We start from the raw sequence: 21,745 nt of genomic DNA on the forward strand, positions 1-21,745 counted from the left end.
GCTAATCTTAACTTTGACGAGTCACGATGTGTGTGGTGGGACTGGACTCTCTTTCTCTCGTAACACCCCTTGTCACAAAAGTCAAACAGAAAGCAAAACATTTACTGAACTGAGGTCAAACAAAGTATGCTGAAGTCTGTGATGTGCTGGTATCTCCCAAGACAATTTTTTTGTACAACGTCATTCTTGTATTTTTCTGAAATTTATGGTCAAATTCCAAACATTATGATCTCGGGTGTTTTTAACTTCAGATGATTGACAACATATTGTAGATATATTTCCTGAATACGTCTTAATTTCTTTCAATGAATGTGAACATTGACATGATGAGATGATTGTTACAAGCCCGTGTGTGAATGCGTACCTTCATGGTCCAGTACAGTTTATTCGGTACATGTGCGCTATGCACAAAGGCTTTTTTGGGTTAGATAAGTATGTGGAATGTTAAGTCTCCAAACACAGGTGCTTCTTATGAAATTGGAGAGATGGTTTAGATTGCTGCTACATTGGCAGACGCTGTGTCCACATACACGCCAAAGCGAGTCAAATTTGATCTAGGTTCTCAACAAGAATCACCATCTTAGAAGATATTAAAGAGTCCCAGGTAGAGCAAATATTTGATCAGTTATCTCATATCAACAAAAACTGAATGAATGCTATACTCAGCAAATGTGGAAAGTAAGGTCTCTCACCCTCTCTCGTTGTACAATCCTTAAGCAGTCTTTGGAACTTCAAACTCAACAAGAGGACAATACTCTTGTAGAAACATGATAGGAGCTCTGTAATGGGTTGCCTTTGTGTCATCTGTTGGATGTTGGAGATTGTGTGTGTGTGTGTGTGTGTGTGTGTACGCATGGGGAGGTGGGGGGGTTAACCAATGAGGCTGTGATTACTGGCTTGTTGTGCAGCGGTCTGGTCAGATTGTATTGCTTCTGTGACTTGACCAGAGTAATTTGTCCCATGACATCGCTGACTGAGAGCTGGGAAGCAACTGAGGGTGGCGTGCGGGGTGCTTCTGTCCATGGAATGTGAGCGTCAGCCTCCACGCCCACAGGCTGACCGCAAGGGTGATCGGAGGGACTGCGAATGTCAGGCCAATACAAATGAGTAGGCCACGCTTTGGGCCTGTGCACAGCAAAGCTCACTGAGCGACTCTGGCCTTCCAACCTTCAAAACACTTTGCTGCTGCTTGTTTTTCTTGCCATGGATTTTGTAAACCATGGCTTTGGTAGACAAACACAAGTCAACAACTTTTTTTTAATTATCAGGGAATGGAGTTGATGTTAGTAAACTGTGGGTGTTAGAGAGGAAGATGCACGAGATGGGCTTAGACCCCTAATCGGGACAAGCCGAAAGGAAAAGAAGAAGAGGGAGTTGATGTTAGTAAGAAAACAAAACTGGCCTAGTGCTGCACGTTGCAATATTTGACTCACTCTGGTGTACTGTCTTCATAAAAATATAGCTGCAAACATTGGAAATTGACTGAAAAGAGAAATGAAAACTGGAAACTGGCATACATTTTCAAATGAAAATTCCTGGTAGAGCTCTGAGGCTGGAAAGTGTGTGAGCATGAGAGTGAGGTAAAAAGTATAACAAATCAAAGACACAAAGACTCGATTCTGTCCTGAAGGCATGTTAAGGGTCTGATTGAGGGTGGGGAGGTCCTGCGCTCACAGAAAAGGGCTGTAACCTTCAGTAGCTCATAGTTTGCTGCTGCCAGAGTGTCAGACGCTGACTGGAAGACTTTTTTGAGGGGATGGGGGTGGAAGGGTGGGACAAGTAGGTTTTTATCAGGGTGAGAGGGATAGAGCCATAAAGAAACACAGGGTCCTGTGGCTAGTCGTCAGTTTTCACCTGAACCTCTGAAGAACATAAAATATTCTTAAGGTGCGAGCTTTCTAATCCAATAATTAGTGAAGCTGGCATGCCACAATGATATTTAAAATCTCCACAGACGTCAGCCCAGAGAGAGAACTGGAGCTGTCATTTCGGGGGATATCTTTTTTGCCTGGCAACAAACACGAAGGGTTCTGTGTGCCTTCATCCCTAGTAAAAAGGCAGACGTGAATTATTGCAATGATGGAGAATTTGGCTGTACACACAGAAGCTCTAGTTGAGTGCTTTTACTGACTATTTGGAGCTGGTTCCAGCGGTCAGTCTGTGGTTTCAAGCAGCCGCTCGCAGTCTATTGACAGCAGGACTCCAGCAATGTTCACTGGATTGTTGAACTACATTTCAGGAATGATCTGCATGCGTAAAAGCGAAAGCCGCTTGAAAGGACACACTCCTAAAACCGTAGAGGGAGAATTCGCGAGACGTCTGTGAGTTGAGGGTTAACGTGTAACACGCAATTCACCTGAGGCTTCAAAAAGTTCCTAAGGAGATTCCCACAAAATGGCTGCAGTGTGTAAATGTGGCAGCAAGCAACGGCGCAGTGAGCCTCGAGAATGGACCCGCTGTGTGCAGAGTGTTTGTGGACTGTGGCTAAGCTGATGGACACAACCCAGGAACGGGCCTGGAATCAATTTACTGCGTCCAAAAGTGCCTGTGAATGTAAATAAAGATCTTGAGCAAACAAACGCTTTACTGAAAGGCACACACAAACACAGAAAAATGCATAAAGCCTACAAAATGAATCAAGCGCTGGTGGGCCCCCTTCATGAAAATGATGGGAATCCAGTCAGATCTATGTGCGCGTTTCCACAGAAATTAAAACCAGGGCTCCTCTTCCGGCTTTGGACTAATCTTAATTTTTTTTTGCCCCTGGAATCAGATGAGAAGGCGGCATGGCAGAAGACCAGCAAGGGTCCAAAAGAGCCCAACTTCCTCCCTCTGTTCCTCTCCTCACTTTTCTCCCATCTCCTTTCAGAACAGCACCACGTACACAACTCCGTACAAAATTCGGGATCCACTGGATCCAGTAAGAACCAGAGCGCACCATTGCAACTGGCCAAAGCTATTTACACAGATGGTGGCAAACGTCATCATTTTTGTCTTGGGTGTGGAGGAGTTCAGGAAGGAGCAGGATTGGCTGACTCTATAGAGGTTGTTCATGGTCTTAAAAAGGAATGGAATTTTAGAACATTTAAACAGAGGACTGGACTGTAATGCTATAGATCACATCGTGTCCTAATCCCTGGAGACCAGGAGTCTTATATTGATTGAATTACATGCAGTCCATGATATCAGTGTTTTTCTGTCCATTCATTGTTTGCATTTGAGTCCCACCATATGGTAACATGCATGCCCGTTAACGGATATGCTAGTTTCCATGCTTGCAATCTATGTAACCAGTGTGATTGGTTGTACTTTAGTGTAGTATCCATCCATCCATCCATCCATCCATCCATCCATCCATCCATCCATCCATCCATCCATCCATCCATTTTCTTAGCCTCTTATTCTCACAAGGGTAGCGGGAGTGCTGAAGCCATTCCCCGGGGCAATTTAGAGTGTCCAATTAATGTTGCATGTTTTTGAGACATGAGAAAACCCACGCAGGCATGAGAAGAACATGCAAACTTCACACAGGGAGGGCTGGGATTGAACCTGGGTCCTCAGAACTGTGAGGCCAACACTTTGCAGCTGCTCCACCGTGCCGCCACTTTAGTGTAGTAGTCACACAAAAACATTTACAGTTTGCAACTCAGTGGACTGATAAGACGTGCCATATTATCAGGTGTTCTGTCCATTTTGGATAAAATTGATGAAAAAAATCAAGTGCACCTTATGGTGGCGAAAGTGCGGCAACTTCGTACCAAAGCTGGTCTGCGACAGAGATGTTTTTATCAAACTGTTGCTTTCATAAAAGTTTTAAATCAATTGTAACTACTGTGCTAAATAGATGACTGACATCCGTCTTGATAAATTACATCACACTTACATTGATCTCCTTACGTCACCCGGCTGTTCTCATCACTCGTAAACACCAAAACGGAAGAGATCACATCCCATTTAAACAGTTGACTTCAATAGGATGGACTCCAATTGGAATGACAAATAAAGTCTGCACACTTTTTCCTAACGCAAATCTTGTAACTCGTTGCGTCCAACAAAATTCTTTGCTGCTTTGCTGACATGTCGGGTTTGACATGTCATTGTCATTTCAAACTGGCAGATCTTCACCCACAGGTGGTGAATCTTGGGTGAGGTCAGATATTAATGCAAATTAGGCCTACTGCTCATCACAATGCAGCAAAATTCTAATCAAAATAGGCAGCTCACAATATATTGGCTCAATTATGTCAGTTCATGCTTGATGGCTGGGGAGGCACTCCAGACACCAAGCTACATTATCCGTGTACAAGTAATTGAAAAGTCAGTTTTAGTCATAAATGTATTTTTTAAAACACTGCCTCGGTTAAATGTTTTTGGACTTTGGGATGGAAAATTCGTATCAAAAATCTCCCGTCTGACACGTCTCCTCGTGCCTCGTGCTAACTTCTGGCACGTGGTCCGCGTGCAGTCGCCACATGTAGAAGATGGTATGCTTGGAAGCATGTTAACGTGTGAAGTAGCTCACAAAGCTCTTGGAAACCGTCAACATTAGAGCACAGACACGCAGCAGACGTAGCGGATTCATCCTGAGCCACCAGCGCTAGTACCAATATTGTCTGGATTACGGCTGCTTTGATGAAACGTGGTAAACACGACTGTGGAGGAGCGGCGCCGCGTGACTCACCTATCAGGTGCCGAGGGTCAAGGGTCACAGCTGCAGCTAATTTACATGCCAGGTTCTCGCGCTGGCAGCATGTACGGGTGATAATTCGACCCACATCCAGAGTACATAATGTTTAAAGGAGAAGTCCACTCATTGAAAATAATGTATCAGACTGGTACTGTAACTTTAAAATTAAGATTTTCATCAGATATCATTTGAGGTTGTTTATATTGGCAATTTTGAATGTTCCCTGTCGCTGACATTTTGTGAGTCACATGAGCGGATGTGACGTGTTATGTGTTTGGTTACGTTCCTACACAGTTATTGTCAGCACTGATTTCTCGGATTTATCCTCATCTGATGAAGAAATATAAGTATCGGTTGATCAAGAGGACGGATGAATACGTCCATACAGATTTGAACCTGTGACTGTAAATAATGTTGAATATACAGATGATTTTTCAGATGGGAATGACGCAGAGTCTAACGGGTGAGCTCCGCCGCCGAAGCTCGCCTAGCGGCCTCCCCAGCCACCGAAGCTCGGCTCGTGGCACGCCGCCGGAGCTCGCTCGTCAGACTCTGTGTATTTCCCGTCCGAAGAACCATCCAAATAGTCAACATTATTTACAGCCACAGGTTCAAATCTGTATGGACGTATTCCTCCGTCTTCCCGATCAACCGATGCTTCTATTCCTTCATCAGATGAGGATAAATCCGAGAAATCAGCGCTGACAATAACTGTGTTGGAACGTAACCAAGCACAAGACAGGTCACATCCGCTCATGTGACTCCCAAAATGTCAGCGACCGGGAACATTCAAAATTGCCCGATATAAACAACCTTAAATGATATCTGATGAAAATCTTTATTTTAAAGTTACAGTAACAATGACATGACCTATCTGATACCTTGTTATTTTTAATGCGTGGACTCCCTTTTGTATCAACCTACAGTTACTGTATGAAAGGTGTTTTTTGTCTCATTCTGCTCTTTCCCTGCATTCCTTTCCAACCTTCCCCTTTCTTTTCACACAAAGACAGACATGAAGAGAGAGAGCGAGAGAGAAAAAGTGAGAAAGACTACTATTGTCAGTCATGTCTTTGGCATGATGGCACTATTTCCATTTGGTATTTTGCTAACCTCCAGTGTTCATAAAATGCTGAAGAGCTTCCAGGAGAATGGCTTTCCTTTGGGCTACTTGAAGCCACCGAGCGTCTGAGTGCAGGGTTATTACAAGAGGTCCATTCACGCGGCTCCTGCTGAGCACGTTGAGTTACTGTGCATGTGCAGTCAAGCAAAAAAAAAAAAAAAACAGCTTGCCTTCGAGACATTTGACTTTTACGAAGTGGTTTTAAAAATCAATTACGTAAGTCTAACATGAATTAATAGTTTCAGATAAAGTTTCTGAAGTACTTTACACAGGTCTTGACAAACAAGGTTAAAAAACACAATGAAATATTTGGGCCATGCTGGAAAAAAAAACAGTCATACAAAAATAAAGGCCTAGGTTATAATTTTGCTGAGGGAATTCCAGAATTACCACAAACCTTAACATAGCAGACTCTTTTACTGGCAGGAGCCCGCCCTAGATTAATTATGGAATACAATTAGCTAATTGTTGAAAACCCTTCTAGTTAGATGATAGTACAATTTCAGTTTGTGTCTTTGTTTCCCAGAAAAAGCCACAAATATTTGCTTAATCTCATTAAACTGTCGAAACTAATGACAATCTCGTGTTGACATGTCAGAAAAGTGTTCTGAAAACCTTTCGACAGTCTTTATATTAATTCACTTTATGCTAATAAAATTAGATGTATGATTGGAAAAATAATTGCTGCTGTAATGTTATAACTTTAGTGTTGTGAAAGTTTGAGTTTACCCCAGCAAATTATTTTTTTTTAAATGTTCTTATGCTACAAATGTTCTAGTGACATTTTTCTTGAAGATCTGACTTTTTATAACATTGTAGTATCAATTTTATCCTTTTAGTTTAATTAATATTTTTGTCTTTTGAGTGTGGCAAAAAGGCTGTTTTGTACCCCCACAAAAAAGTTCTCCCTGTGGAACACTTCCCATTTTTTCTCACTTTTCTTTAGTCCTAACATTTGCATCTAAGTTAAAAATAATGTCAACTTTGTCATAGAGGGCAAAATGTTTGAGGGCATGTGTCTCCTTCTTTTCCTTTCGGCTTGTCCCCTAAGGAGTCGCCACAATGTGTCATCTTTTTCCATCTAAGCCTATCTCGTGCATCTTCCTCTCTAACACCCACCGTCCTCATGTCCTCCCTCACAGCATCCATCGACCTTTTGTGTGATCTTCCTCTCGCTCTTTTGCCTGGCAGCTCCATCCTCAGCACCCTTCTTCCAATATACTCACTCTCTCCCCTCTGGACATGTCCAAACCATCGAAGTCTGCTCTCTCTCACCTTGTCTCCAAAACATCCAACTTTGTCTGTCCATCTGATGAGCTCATTTCTAATCCTATCCAACCTGTTCACACCAAGCGAGAACCTCAACATCTTCATTTCTGACACCTCCAGTTCTGCTTCCTGTCGTTTCTTCAGTGCCACCGTCTCTAATCCGTACATCACGGCCGGCCTCACCACTGTTTTATAAACTTTGCCCTTCATCCTAGCGGAGACTCTTCTGCCACATAGAACACCAGACACCCTTCGCTAACTGTTCAACCCCGCTTGGACCCGTTTCTTCACTTCCTTACCACACTCACCATTGCTCTGTATTGTTGACCCAAAGTATTTGAAGTCGTCCACCCTTGTTATCTCTTCTCCCCGGAGCTTCACTCTTCCTCCTCTGCCCCTCTCATTCATGCACATATATTCTGTTTGAGGGCAGGTGTGAAATCACAAAAACACAGGTGAGCCCCTATCTTGAGCACAATGCTCCCCCCAGCCTCAAGAATATTCCATGCATAACACAAACCGTTCTGCAGATCAAATATTTGTGCATACCTTTGTATACTATATGTGTTTTAATATATATATATTTTTTAAAAAGTTTATTTTTCATTTGTAGGGTGAACATGAACAGTCCACACAAAGATGAGACTCAAATTCCTGACTGTGAGGCACACGTCCTAGCCCCAGTGGCGAGCCTTTACCACGTTGCCACTCGAGAAGTTTTAAGTGGGGGTTGGGGGGGACACTGTCTCAAACGATTTAGCAGTTCTGCAGAACAAATCACAGCAGGGAATGACACATCATCAGAGGTCACAGTAAAGAATGATTTGTGCTTGGCTGTTAGGGACAGGATGGGGGGCAGGGCAGGGCAGGGGGGGAGGGTGTTGTCCCTGTCCTGGAATAGCTCTTCTGACCTGGAATGTTCTGCGGAATTTTAGGCAAGAGGAGTGATTGGTCAGGAGGGGGAAAGAGTGTGTGTCTGTGTGCGTGCGTGTGTGTCGCAAAGGTAATCAGTCAGTTATGGAATCTGTGTTGAAAGCAAGTGAGGACAGATCAATCATTCCGCTCGTTTGGGAACATCCTCTGTGTGTTGGGAGCTTGACAGCTGAGCTGTGTGGGCGTCTGGGCGCCGCTTCGCTCCTCTCGCCATCTTATTGTTGCAGCTTCTGTCACCTTTCTGTGTGCGTATTTGTCCATGTGATGCGCTGTATTGTCACTGCGCTCCTAGCTTTGTGAAAGTAGATCTGCCTCGTCCATCTAAGATCCCCATAGCTCAGACAGCCGGGCCATTAGGCATCACGCTGTGGAGGTTGACCTTTGAACCTCAATCCCCCAGTCTCGTATTTGACCAAAACAGGGTAAGAGGCTGTGCAAGGTCAGCGTTTTGCCGGGTCATTACAGGCTATCAGCAGTTATCGGTGTGTCTGCCAATGAGTAGAGACTCACCAAGGTCTGCAAACCTTACTGGCTCATGTGCAAATTGGCGTAAAGTGTATGAGGACAGTCAATAGCAAAAAAGCTGCTTACACGCGTACCGATTTTTAAGATCTTATTGCAAGTGATGTACTCGAGACATAAGCTCAGCTCTCAACACACAATTTATCAGCTCACAAGCCCAAATCTTCTTCCTCAAATCACATTTCTATTGCGGTACCAAGACTGACCTGTGATAAGCGAAATTGTGGCACAGAACACTCAGACATCTGGAAATTACAAAGAAGAAGACAGATTTGTAGTAGTATAGACTGTTTTCAACTGACGTCACACACCTTCCGGTTTAGAACGCGGTCGCCATTTTGGTTGGGTGAATTTGAGTAAACAAACCGTAACTAAGCAGGTATCAGGTATTCTTTAGGGCCAGGGGCCTACATAATACTCGTGTGTGAATGCAATGCATGTCTCCAAGATCTGTATTTTCTGTTTTATTATACTTTTGCAAAAACGAGTTACCGCACCGCTAGCTGTTTCATGAGTTGAGTTAAAAATGTAGCTGTAGAAGTGGAGAAAGGTGCGGGCTCCCCTAAGGACTTGTCCCGGTCGGACCTCTCTCTCTCTCTCTCTCTCTCTCCCTCTCGGTAACAAAAATGAAAATAAGAATCTACACCTCTTTCGTTGGTATAATCAACATAATTTAACACAACGCTGACTATAATCATTTGGTACATATTTAAATTGCATTGTGTGGTCCACGAACCAGTGCTTATAATGGATACCGCCGGATGACGAACCCAGCCATTGATGAATTGGTTGTGGGCCTCCAGACCTTTGTAATTCTTCAGTTGGTCCACGGTATAAGCGCTTGTTGAGAAAAGGAGATAGTTGACAATGTCTGGATAGGTTACTGACGCCCACAGTTGTGTGCTCCATTTGTGTTTCTCCAAGCCATACGGGTCGATATTGTCGAGCAAAGCACACTTCTTGTCGTAACGGTTTCTTGAAACAACATCTAATGAGCACCGATAACTTTCCAGAGTCTTTTTAGCCGTCACGTGTCACTTTTAACAGTCGTACGAAGATGTGAGTAACTCCGGTCTGCGTGCAAAAAACGATAGTGAACCCAACCAAAATGGCCGCGATTGTAAACAAAGGTCACATGGTTGAAAACAGTCTATACTGTCGCTGTGAGCATAAGCAGCTTGGAAAATGGAATCCAATGGAATCGTAGTAGTTATAGAAGAAGAAGAAGAAATATAAGGTAAAGTGTTACCATTTTGACATTGCAGTTGCAAACTCTGCTTGTTATTTTTATTGTGTTCAATGACTTATGAGATGCGTTACAGTAACACTGAACGCAACCAACTTGCTCCTCGTCGTGTCCAGCAATATTTCCATGTTCAGGTTGGAGAACTAGCAAAACATCAACTACTGCACTCTGCTTTGAAGCCTCACTTTGTTGTTACAAAGCGCAAGTTTGTTACTTCTTGACTACCTCCATGTATTATTAACACTATTCCCAAAAACTTATGTTTGTAGAAACATCACAGGGGTTCATTTTTAGCCATTAGAATTTTGAGTGTTCAGGACAAAGATTCTCAAACGTCTTGAGTCCAACTCGGAACATTAGAGTGGAGACATTTTTCTCCAAGGACCCCTCATAACTTCAACACCAAACATATCTTTTCAAGGAAAAAAAAACTTTCTAAATCAGTAAAATCATAGCTAAAATGTGAAAAGAATAAATTGCTATTTTGCCCTTGTTTTTTGTTTTTCTTTGCAAAGCAAGACAAGTACATTACTCTTACCTGATTCCCTTGCAAGACAGAATTCTAGAAAAATTTCACCTGCGTTGTCCAGAATCCATGCATTTATTTTATTGTGAAACTGGTTGAATTTTGGGCTAAAAAGTTACCGAAACAATTTCAAACCGTTCAATCGTTTCGAACACACCTAATTGGTATGCACGATCCGCTAACTCACCAACCAGATGGAGGAAAAGGGAAGGGAATTTTTAACGGGCCTTTGCTCATCTAAAATATGTCCCACTACGTCAACCTTTAGCAGCTTGTAAAGAAATAGGAGACAGTTTGATGTGTATGGAGGTCAGACAGTAGAGTCCAAAAGTCAGGGCATGAGGCTCTCACGGCCCAGTCTGCTGGAAGTGATGGCCCTGCAGGATTCCTGTGTTAACCTCTGCTTCTTACTCTTGCTCCCTGGCCAGAAAACCCAAATCTCTGGCACAACAATCCCAACAGGAGGACGACTCCCTTGCCCTTGTTTGCTCAGCTGTGCTGGCTTTGTGTTGGCATATTGAGCTCCCTTGTTCCTGCTCCCAAGCAGTTTTCACCCTCTTTTTCTGTTTGGTTTCTTTTCTCCGAGCAGTTTGCGGCTTCGGTTGTTCTTTGTTTGGTTTAAGGAGGTCCTGTCTGACCGTTTTAACTGACAGCAGTGAGGTCAAGGGGTTGAGTTGAAGCAGCTACCTGAGGAAGTCTCGCATCTAGCGCCTCGTAGTGTCACCTGGGTGTCAAGATGTACAGTAGTCATGTTAACACCTCCTCATGTGTTTGGACTGTGCTGGCTTTGAATCACTGCAGTGAAAACCTTGTGGTGTGGTTAGCAGTCTTACCTTAAATAGCTCTAATTTGGTCAACAAGCAAATACTTAATAGCCTGTTGTAGATTCAAACTGAGACAATGAACTGTTACTGTTGGCCAGAACCGTGCCCTAAAAAAAAAAAACAACAACAACAACGAGATGTCCCCTTAACTAAAATTGTGTGACGGAAAGCTGATGGCTGTTTGTGTGTGTCTATGTAAAGTTGGAAATTCAGTCATCCAATCCGAAACCTAACAGCACCTGCATTAGATCTAAGATAGACACTCAGAGGGAGAGCAATATTGTACATGGTGGTGCTCAAGTCTGCCTTAGCTCATGAAAGTTTCACCAAACTCGGACTAAACATGACATCAGAACCGGACCCTCTCTAAATCAATTCATGACCTCCAGTTTCTGGTGTCCTTGCTTGGATCCGGTGCAGTTTTGGGTCAGTAAAGACCACAGCACGATCTGCGCAGGTAGCCCGAGGATCATCTGCACCATCAATCTAAGTGCTGCGCTTTCGTGTCCAGTCCAAATACTCAGTTTTAAACTGTTGCAGTAATTCCTCATCATCTAAATTGTTGTGTATGAGATTTTTAAGGGTACAATAATGTGTGAAGATGTTTGTAAGCATTCAGAATGACAAGAACGCTGTGTCCCAGTTGGTAAAGTGGGTTGTCCACTGACCAAAGGGTCAGTGGTTCAAATCCCAGCTGTGACTGTCTGCTATTACAATACTCTTGGGCAAAACACTGAACCCTGAATTGCCTCCATGTCACTCTGGTAGATAAGAAATTGCTCTCAATTGTATAAACTGGTTCAAGAAACTAAATTATTTTGGATTACTTTGTAGAATATTTATGGTTTAAACTATTAATATACACATTTAAAATCACTTTTAGGGGCACATCATTTAGGTCAACCATACTTGTCTTATTTTGGGGCATTTTTAAAACAGAACCGCGCAAAACTACCAAAACCACGTCATGTTGAAAGAATGAACTAGAACAAGACACCCAAATTTCCAACAATGGAGAACCAGGGCCTCATTTTGATAAGATTACAGATTTTATTTGACTAAGGACATACTAAGGGCAACAACAAAGCAGATTGTTGTAACCATAAGTAACTCCAGCAAGTGTTTATTTTTAGCTGAGTGCCCTGAACTAGGACAATGATATGCCTCTGACATATCAGCTCGACCAATAAGCAACAGACATCACACATATGGTACTGACTCTGCATGTTTGGAACCCTACATACCCAGGTAGAACCAGTTAGGTACACCATTGTATCTAATATTTCTAGCACTTATAGAGTAGAGTTGGCACCACACAGTTGACAAAAGGGTCACGAATCAATGCATGCATCTAACCTGCGAAGACACGTAACCGTTTGCGTCGTGGTGGCGGGCCCAAGCCGGACACGCCAGCGCACTCGTCCTCATCGTCACAGTCGCCGCTCTGAAATCCCTCTTCGCCTTCATCGCTCCATCCATCTACCCCACCTGCACGGGTCCGGGCTCTCCAGCGCTTTTCGGATATCGTTACATGCCGCAGCAACTGTTGGGAGAAACAGGAAGCGCTCAAACCTTTCAGTACATTGTCTTTAAAGAAAATAAAACGCATTAACCTAATTGAAGAAGTGACTAAAATGAGCTGTGATTTTAGTTTGTGTTTCATGTATTACTTAGTCCACAATCACAGTTCCCAAAGCTCATTCAATGGCTCATTCGCACATAGATTCATACACCAATGAGCAGCTGTCTTCTTGCTGTCAAGCCACAAGGAGAAAATTAGGGTTCTGTGTTTTGGACAAGGATACTTTGACAACAAAGACCCAGGATTCAGTCTACCAACACTTCAATCACTGGATGACCGCCTCCACAAATTGCGTCACTGCTGCTATCAGCAAAATAAATCCCTCAACCGTTGGCATTCAGCAAACTGTAATTGTAATCCATCCCCAAGTTTTCTGTCGTGCTTGTCCTGATCAGGGAGGGAGGTGACCCGAAGCCCATGCCAGATAACTTCAAGCAAGAGACAGCTACGCCCTGGACTGGTCACTTGCATGTTTTTAGGAAGTGAAAAGAAGAAAGAGGACCGAGAGAAAACCCACGCAAACACAAGGAGCACATGTAAACTCCAGAAAGGAAGGCAGACCCACAAAACCTTTTGAGCGTGAGGCAGATGTGCTAACTACTCCTTTACTGTATGTGCTGTCTAATTAGATTGACTAAACACTGATATTTTTATTGGGCTGCACGGTGGATCAGCTGGTGAAGCGTTGGCCTCACAGTTCTAAGGTCCCGGGTTCAATCTCAGACCTGCCTGTGTGGAGTTTGCATGTTCTCCCCGTGCCTGCGTGGGTTTTCGTCGGGGACTCCGGTTTCCTCCCACATCCCAAAAACATATGCAACATTAATTGGACACTCTAAATTGCCTCAAGGTGTGATTGTGAGTGCGGCTGTTTGTCTCAATGTACCCTGCGATTGGCTGGCAACCAGTTCAGAGTGTACCCTGCCTCCTGCCTGTTGACAGCTGGGATAGGTTCCAGCACTCCATGACCCTTGTGAGGATAAGCGGCTAAGAAAATGGATCGGTGGATGACGTTGTTATCCATGTCAGTATTTTTACTTTTGTCCGAATGCTTCATTCAGAGGTCTGTGGCTGTTCCATATAATTTATAAAAAGAGAAAAAAAGAAACAGTAGAGGACATCATTTAGTTATTACTGGCAACCACTTTCTTTTGCGGTCGTCTTAGTGCGACAAGGATAAAATACCACTATATGAAAAACTGCTCCATTGGACTTTGGGTCTCTGAGAAAAAAAAGACGCCCTGTGAATGGCTGCTGACCAGGGTGTACTCAGCTGGGACAGGGTCCAGTTTGAATCACAACCCTAAATCAGGACACGTGGCATAGAAGAGGGATGAAAGCCAGATGGACAAAAAGTATTTGCAGTTAGTTAATCAATCAACAGGCGGACATGGAGATGGACCTGACCTCTGTTATCCCTGAATCTTGATGTTTACTGAGCTAGCTAACTTTTGGGAAACAGTGTGCAAAGGGCCCTTTTTTTGTACCAACATGACTTTGAAAAGCAAAGTCTATAAAGGCATGTTTGCCTGAGTTTCCAAGCGCATGTTTTGTTTCATATTTCAGATCTGTCGCTCTTCTGAACACCATGAATGAAATGAGACTTATGGATGAGAAATGTTTTTAAATAACTTGCGGCCGTGATCTGTTGATTCTCATTCTTCACATCTGTTAATTCGTTGCAACAGATTCTTGGCAAAAGTTGTCCTTTTTGCTGAAAATAAGCTTATTCTTGCCAAGGAATTTCCAGAAGCTCCTCATGCGATACGCAGCGCAACGGAAGTGTTTAACGGAGCACTGGCAAAGTCATCTCAGAAATGAAATCAGAAATGCGCAAGTCTATTGGAGTGTGTAATCCCGTGATTCAAATCACGTGAAGAGGAAACATTACCATACAATATCGACAGACGTGTTTTCTTGGGTCGTGGGTGAGAGTTCATTCTCGTACCTACCGGTGAAAAACGTGAGCGAGCGCAAAGACGACCTCGCCTGTCACTCTCTGACCATCTTTCGCCCTCCAAACATCACACATGATCGAGAGCGCTGCCAAGCTAACAGATGTGCTAAATTCCGACTGCCTGCCTTGCCAGGCCTCCTTTCATCTCACCGCTGTGCCTCCTTGTATGCTTTTTATTGAGTTCCTTCCTATCTGCATACGTCAGCGTCCATGCTGTGCTGTTGTTTTCGTTGTTTGGGCTTTCTCTGGGACAAAATTGAGTTCATATGCGCCGTGTCTCCGGTCAGCTGTGATTGGACTTTGGTGTGTGTTTAAAGTGAATGGAAGGACCGCAATGCACCTTTTTGCTAATATTATACAGTTTTTATGCTGAATTTGAAATCTGTTATAAAGGAAACGCTTTTATTTTTATTATTTATTGATTATTTACAAGAAATGATCGCACATTGCTGGATTCGCCGGAAAAAGATGGAAACGAAGCGGAAACAGACGATCAGGGGTGTGATGTAGGACGTTGTGACAACAACATGGATCCCGTAGGAATATACACTGTGAGAACGCCGATGAATTTTCCAATGATTTGAGTGATGAACATTATTCTGAAGGGTCCCACTAAGATGGTGAGGAATACGAGCTTTATGAAAGTGTTAAAGGTTATCAATTTGAGCCAGTTAGACAGCACACACATTCGAATTGTGACGAAGTCGCTGGCCACGAAGAAGCCGACACAGCAGTCGGAGCCTTCGTGGAGGATGTGCCTCGTGTTGGAAATATCGACTGGTAAGCTTTTGTGAAGTTCTTGTTTGGTTTAGTTAGTCATAAACTGATGAATAGTAAAGGCTTCGATATCCTGAATGTATATATATGAAGTTTTCAGTCTTGTTTTGAAATTATGCAAATGCCGTGTATTTAGTGATTTGGTACGCGACAACCGCGGCAACTAATTTGCGTGTAAAATGCTTATTATTGCACCAAAACACACAGAAGCCGATAACGTAGTCTAAGTTGGTATATTTTCACAAATAAGTAATAATATATTAATATAATGCTGCTTTCTTTCGGCTTGTCCCGTTAGGGGTCGCCACAGCGTGTCATCTCTGATGAACGCTCATATTTGTTTGGCACAGTTTTAATAATAATAATAAAATGAAAATAAATCAATTTTATGGATTGGTTTTAGCTTACAATCACTGAGGAATTCTCGAAATTAATGGGTTTTTCTTCGGCGTGAATACAAAAGACTCCCAAGATTATCGTCGTTCCGGTCCGCCCACGAAATGAGTCGTTTTGCAGGTCAGAGAAACTAGGTCAAAGTTTGCGGACTTTAAGTCATAAACATTTATATTTTTTGGTAAAAATATCAAACAGGATATGCATTTTATGAGACAGCTGAACATATATTTTTGTCTAGATAAGATAATTGGCGTTAGAAATGAGACATTCCGTACAGTTTAAGCAAGCGCGCGAGAGAGAAAGGTGAAATATAAAAGTAGAATAACAATGGCATCAGTCAGAGTATAAGCAAGATTGTTCCCCTGCCTTGTCTTTACAAATCTTGGCTTTATAAGTGACATCAACTCCAGAATTGAGACACATTCCGACTTCTACAACTCTATAAAGTAGCACACATTTCTAAAAAGCTAGCAACACAAACATTAGGACGGACAAACTGGCTACCACAGGCAGAATGGATGACACAAAGGTGAGACGACAGGTGTCACTTGAGAACAGATTCTCTCAGTGATGAGTGGGTCTTAAATGTACTAAACCGACTTCTTTAAGAGCGAACTCTGTTTGTCCACCTTAGCCGGAATCCTCCATAGATTTACTGACTTGAAGAAATTCCTCCTCATAGTCCCTAGCAACCCATTTGGACTTTGAGAGGAGGGGGGAGGCTTGCAGCCCATCTAAGGCCAACAAGCTCTTGAAAAGCTGCACGACGACAACAGTTTTCAGGACATTTTGGGTGGGGGGGTACAAAAAGCATTAAAAAACACGAGAACACTAACATTTCTTTAGTATGTAGTTTGTGTTAGCACCATCGTGTGTAACTGATTGCCTGGATGCATGCATACACACCGCGACACAAGCATTCAAACTCCCATTTTAAAATATACTCACTGACTGGCCACATCATTAGGTTTGCACAAAGACCATCTAAATACTGTAATATTGAATCCAAAGATACTTTTCTGGAAGTGTCACTCAAAACCAAGCATCTTGGTGAAGGCATAATCGTTCATTCTCATTAAATCATGCAGTCGTCACCTAATGAAGTGGCCAGAAAGTGGGCAGAAAAACACAGAAGTAACCTTTTAAAATAAAACATTATTCTAGTTTCAGTCCTACACAAAGAGAGTAACGTCAGTCGCTGGCCAGATATAAACACCAGTGGATGAGAATTAAGATTTTTTTCTTCAGGAATTATAAAAAGAAGTGAGCAGCGTAATTATAGCAGCGGTCGACGTGAGCATTAGCCCTGCGCGATGCCCTTTTCCATGAGGAGGTGGGCCTCTGTGGCAGGGCGCGGTGGCTCCCCCCCCCCCCACCCCCACCCCCCTGGCTGGCTGCCTCAGTCTGCCTTGGCAGTGCGAGCAGGGAGGGCTGGATTGTATGTTTGTGTCACAAGTGACGCGGCTCTTTTGGAATGGCTCGAACTGCGGTCTGAAAAGAGTCTCCAGATTAACCACAAGATGGAGAAACCTCAAATATCTTCACTATGGAATTAAACAAGACAAAAACCCAATGCAAAAGAGAGGATGGAGAGAGATAGAGAGATTGAGAAATACTCTGTATGTTTCCCATTAAGACTTATATTTTTTTTTTCATAAAGCGCTGGCAACCGGCATTTAACACAGCTTTGGGCCTCCAACAGGCTGCGGTTTTATCTCCCGCTAGTACAAATCACACCAAGGAAATGCTCACTTTACAGAGGCTGCACACAAAGTCGTGTGGAATTGTGCTTAATGCAAGCCAGCCCAGACACAAACACAGAAACCACGAGGCTGTCATTGCCTCCCACACAGGACATGAACTCCGTGCGGGGTCACGGCTGGACACAACAGCTGCAGCGGAGCCACGGCGGACCCGCGCTGATACAAATAAACCTGCTCTCGCCCCGGCGGAGTTTTGTCAGTCGGAACGATGCGCAGAAAATAGGGAAGGGAAACGTATCATCTTGTGGGTTTCTAGAGAGCGAATGGGCGCTGTTGCAAGTGACCGATAGCAGTTGAGCAACGGAGGCGGAACGTGCTCGAAAAAGGGGGTTTCTCATCAAGAGCTGTGTTATGTTCTTCTCAATGCAGAGGACATGTCTGGACAAGAGACTCATGACTGGGCCCAGACGAAATCTGCTGCTCAAAAAGTTTCCATCAATGTGTCAACACATCTTGGCTACAAATCTAATCTACATAACTTGGGGCCCGAGGTCCCCAAGAGACGACTGTGATTCACGTTGATTTTTTCAAATCTTTTTTTTCTTTACAAAAGTCTTGGTTTCACATGATTATTTTGAGACTTTCCATAAATAAAGGGGTTAAAAAACACAATTGCATTATAAAATGTCAAATTGTATATTGCATGGTAGGTGAAAACGAGTATGAAAGTGAAACTGTACTCATGAGCATAATATCAGAATATTGACTTTTTTTTGTTGGGACTAAATTACATTTATTGTCTTTTTCTGTTACGTTTTAGTATAAATTTTAGAGATGATCATCATTTGGTTCCCAGGTGTCTGAGCGTGTCTATTTTTGTCGATGACAGAAGTCTTACACACCCATTTCTTGTCTCGCTAGAATTGGGTCGGTTTGTGGGTGCACCCCTGCCTCATGCAAGTGAGCCAGCCGTCACCCCGCCCCATATGCTGCTGGGGCCAATGGCAAGTCCGGGTTTCATTACCACGACAACAAGAGAGAGCTCGTCTGCGCCAAAAACTCGACAAGCGACTGTAAACTGCAACAAAAGTGTAAATGAATGGCACCCGTGGGAAGTCCCCACTGGCTAACTTAAATATAACCACCCACAGTTAACTAAACATTTACTTTGTTGTGCAGTATGTTTTCTTTTTAAACTTCAGGAGTTACGGATGGTGTAGTGGTACAATTGGCTGATTTATGTTCATGCAGCGTTATGCTCAGTTTCCACTGAGTGACAGCGTGATTGGTTCTCTGTCTCCATGTGGCCAGTGATTGGCTGGCCCAAACTCATCTGGGATATGTGCAGTTTGCTATAGATTTGTTTTTCTTTCATTATCTTAATCTGCTAGTTAGTTATTTAATAAATTTTGCTCTACCCAGCCAATCAGATGACTGGCTCCAGTTTCCCACAACTGTGATTTGGATAAGATGTGCCAAAAAATGTGTGGGCCTTCCACTTGGTAATAAATAAACATTTGTGGAACGTAGTACAAGACTGTCTCTTGACGTGGTAGTGGAGCATCAGGAACCGTTAAAAATGATTTGACTTTCCACGTAAAACAGCCCAACGTAAGAAAATAAAGGTGTCTGAGAACGATTGGTCAGTTACTGGCAGGCTCCCAAGATAAACAAGCACCTTAAAAACACCCTGATGACGAAATGGTTCGTGGAATTATAGAAAAAATAAGGTGAAAAATGAGAAGACCAAAAGTAAGAGCGGCCTGGTGGAGCGTGGAGTTTATGCAAACAGAGCAATGTGGAACTTACCACCTGCCAGCGCGCACACCTCATCACATAAATATTTTCAACTGCCGTCGTTACTCACTCATCAGACATTTTATTAGGCATATGGGCACAGCGTGAGGATTAAACCCCCACCCACCCACCCCTCGAGTTAGCTGAACAGTGGCCGAGAAAGTACGGTATTTATCCACAACACTAAAACAGCGAGGATTTCGATGCTTTCGCTGTGTTCTTCTGATGTCATACTGACCATCAGGGGGTGATCGTGTTACAGATCAACTCCTGTTTGATGGTGTACAAAAGACACAGTGAGAGAGAAGGAAAGTAATTGGTAGTAACTGCGTTATCTCACAATATGCTATGAAAGTTTATCTGTTCAGGTGCAAGCAGGCAACTTCCAGGTTCATAGACGCTGATGAACAGTTCCACCTAGAACTGAAAACAGCAAAATGGAAATTAAGGAAATCTCCCAGGAAATATCTGCTTTCTGTACAGATATTTTCAACATGTGGTGGGACACCCTCGATTGTTATCCGGTCATTTACGGGACACCACCAACCATTCTAAAACCAAAAGCCAAATAAAATGAAATACCAGTGTGGAGTTAGTCACTGATGGTGTAGCGCAGGGGTTGGCAACCTATGGCTCGTGAGCCACACCTGGCTCTTTTTGTGGTTGCATATGGCTCACGAAGCCCTCATAACGACATACTGTACATGTGATTTCTGTCATGCAGAGAAGGTTTGTCCTAGTGGGATTGCCGTACTTAGGTGTGGGAGGCAACACAAATGACGTAGAGACAGTTTGGCCTTGCTGTAGTTTTTGCGTGGTAGTCTATGTCCAGAGGTGCAGAAGGGTCTAACGCTGATCGTGTCGGAACAACTAATTATGGAAACGCTTTTAACAAAGGTTGCTGAAAGAAAAAAATATGAGCCGAAATACCGACATTTTTAACAAGAATGGACAGCCTTTGTGGAGAGGTTCTGCTCTGTGTTTAAATTCACAGATGGGGAGTATGCCCAAGCATTCGTACTCAACGTTGTCAATAAACATTTTGACAACTTCTCATAAAGACATGCCTTTGTGGGCAATAACTGTTCGCAATTGTACCAGCATGATGACAAAACAAATGTATCTACGTTTACGATGAACAGATGGAAGTCTCAACGCCTGGGTGAAGCTTAATCTGACGACGTATGAACTCCAAAGCCATCGGCAAAACTGTGCAGTGCTAGCTGTAGTACAAGTACTTTTGTCATCATTGGAGAGCAACAGTGTAAAATAATTTAAAATAATTCAGACTTATTGGACTCTAAAAGTGTTGGTCTACAGAAATGCGCAAATACACCTGTACTTAGTTTTTAAAATACCGTATGACTCATGAAATTACATTTTTAAATATTTGGCCTTTATGGCTCTCTCAGTCGAAAAGGTTCCCGACTCCTGGTGTAGTGGTACACACGCCTGGTGCCTTGGTGCAGGCAGCATGGGATCGATTCCCGCTCAGTGATGGCATTGATATCTGCCCTGCGACTGACTGGTGACCAGTTCAGCGTGTAGTCCGCCTTCCGCCCGACGCTAGCTGGGATAGGCTCCGGCTCTCCCTTGACCCTTGTGAGGATAAGTGACTTGGATAATGGGTGGATGGATAAAGTGGGGAGTTGTGCACTGGGCCTTCACTGGGGACTTTCCCTGACTTCTTCTACCTCCTAATACCGCCACTGTCCTATCACCATTAAAACACAAGAAGAACACGCAACATAATTGTGCAGAACCGGTACAGTGAAGTCAAAGTAAGCTGTAACAAGTTTCGCTCTGCTCAATCAATCATATGACTGGAAAAATGTGTGAGTCATCATGTGACTGTCACATTATGTACCCATTTTTAAAAAATGCAACAAAATTAAAAGACTTGACAAAATAAATAATTCCATATCGTTAGAACATAAAACACTCGGTACTGTGATTTGTGTGTGTGTGTGTGTGTGTGTAGCTCTCAACGCTGCTGACAGAGGCGATGGAAAGGAATTTGACTTTCTATACCTGAAATCTTTGAATATACAGTACGGCAAATCCAGCCAGGCAGGCAGGGAGACACAGAGGTACACGCAGTACATACACTATGACAGCAGTAGCTTTCCAAACTCAGAGTCGCGGAAAGCCGTACTGCAGCCCGCTGCGGCCCCACCTGCTGCTCCCGGCTCATTACTCAACTTTTTATCCAATGTGAAATGTATGGCGGGGAAAAAAAAACGTGCGCTCATTCTTTTCTCTCTGACAGCCCCTTAAACCACCCCCGACCCCCACCCTACCCCTGTCCTCCTCTAAGCGAATCCACGGCTCAGTAAGTCACGCAATGGTCGCCCTGCCTCAGACTGTCAGACAGTTAACGCAGACAAGATTAATTTCCTGACGTTA

The 21,745-nt window shown here is 43.4% G+C and overlaps 1 protein-coding gene across 2 annotated transcripts in view; it reads right to left on the reverse strand.

Moving 5' to 3' along the window:
- gpc3 (glypican 3) overlaps positions 1–21,745 on the reverse strand; it is a 122,198-nt gene that overhangs the window by 6,856 nt on the left and 93,597 nt on the right. For both annotated transcript variants that reach the window (XM_061835941.1, XM_061835940.1), the window contains one exon: positions 12,487–12,673. In XM_061835941.1, coding sequence (XP_061691925.1) covers positions 12,487–12,673 — 187 coding nt within the window. The remainder of the gene's footprint in view (positions 1–12,486; positions 12,674–21,745) is intronic.

Source organism: Syngnathoides biaculeatus, chromosome 11, assembly GCF_019802595.1.
Source record: "Syngnathoides biaculeatus isolate LvHL_M chromosome 11, ASM1980259v1, whole genome shotgun sequence".
Classification (NCBI taxonomy): domain Eukaryota; kingdom Metazoa; phylum Chordata; class Actinopteri; order Syngnathiformes; family Syngnathidae; genus Syngnathoides; species Syngnathoides biaculeatus.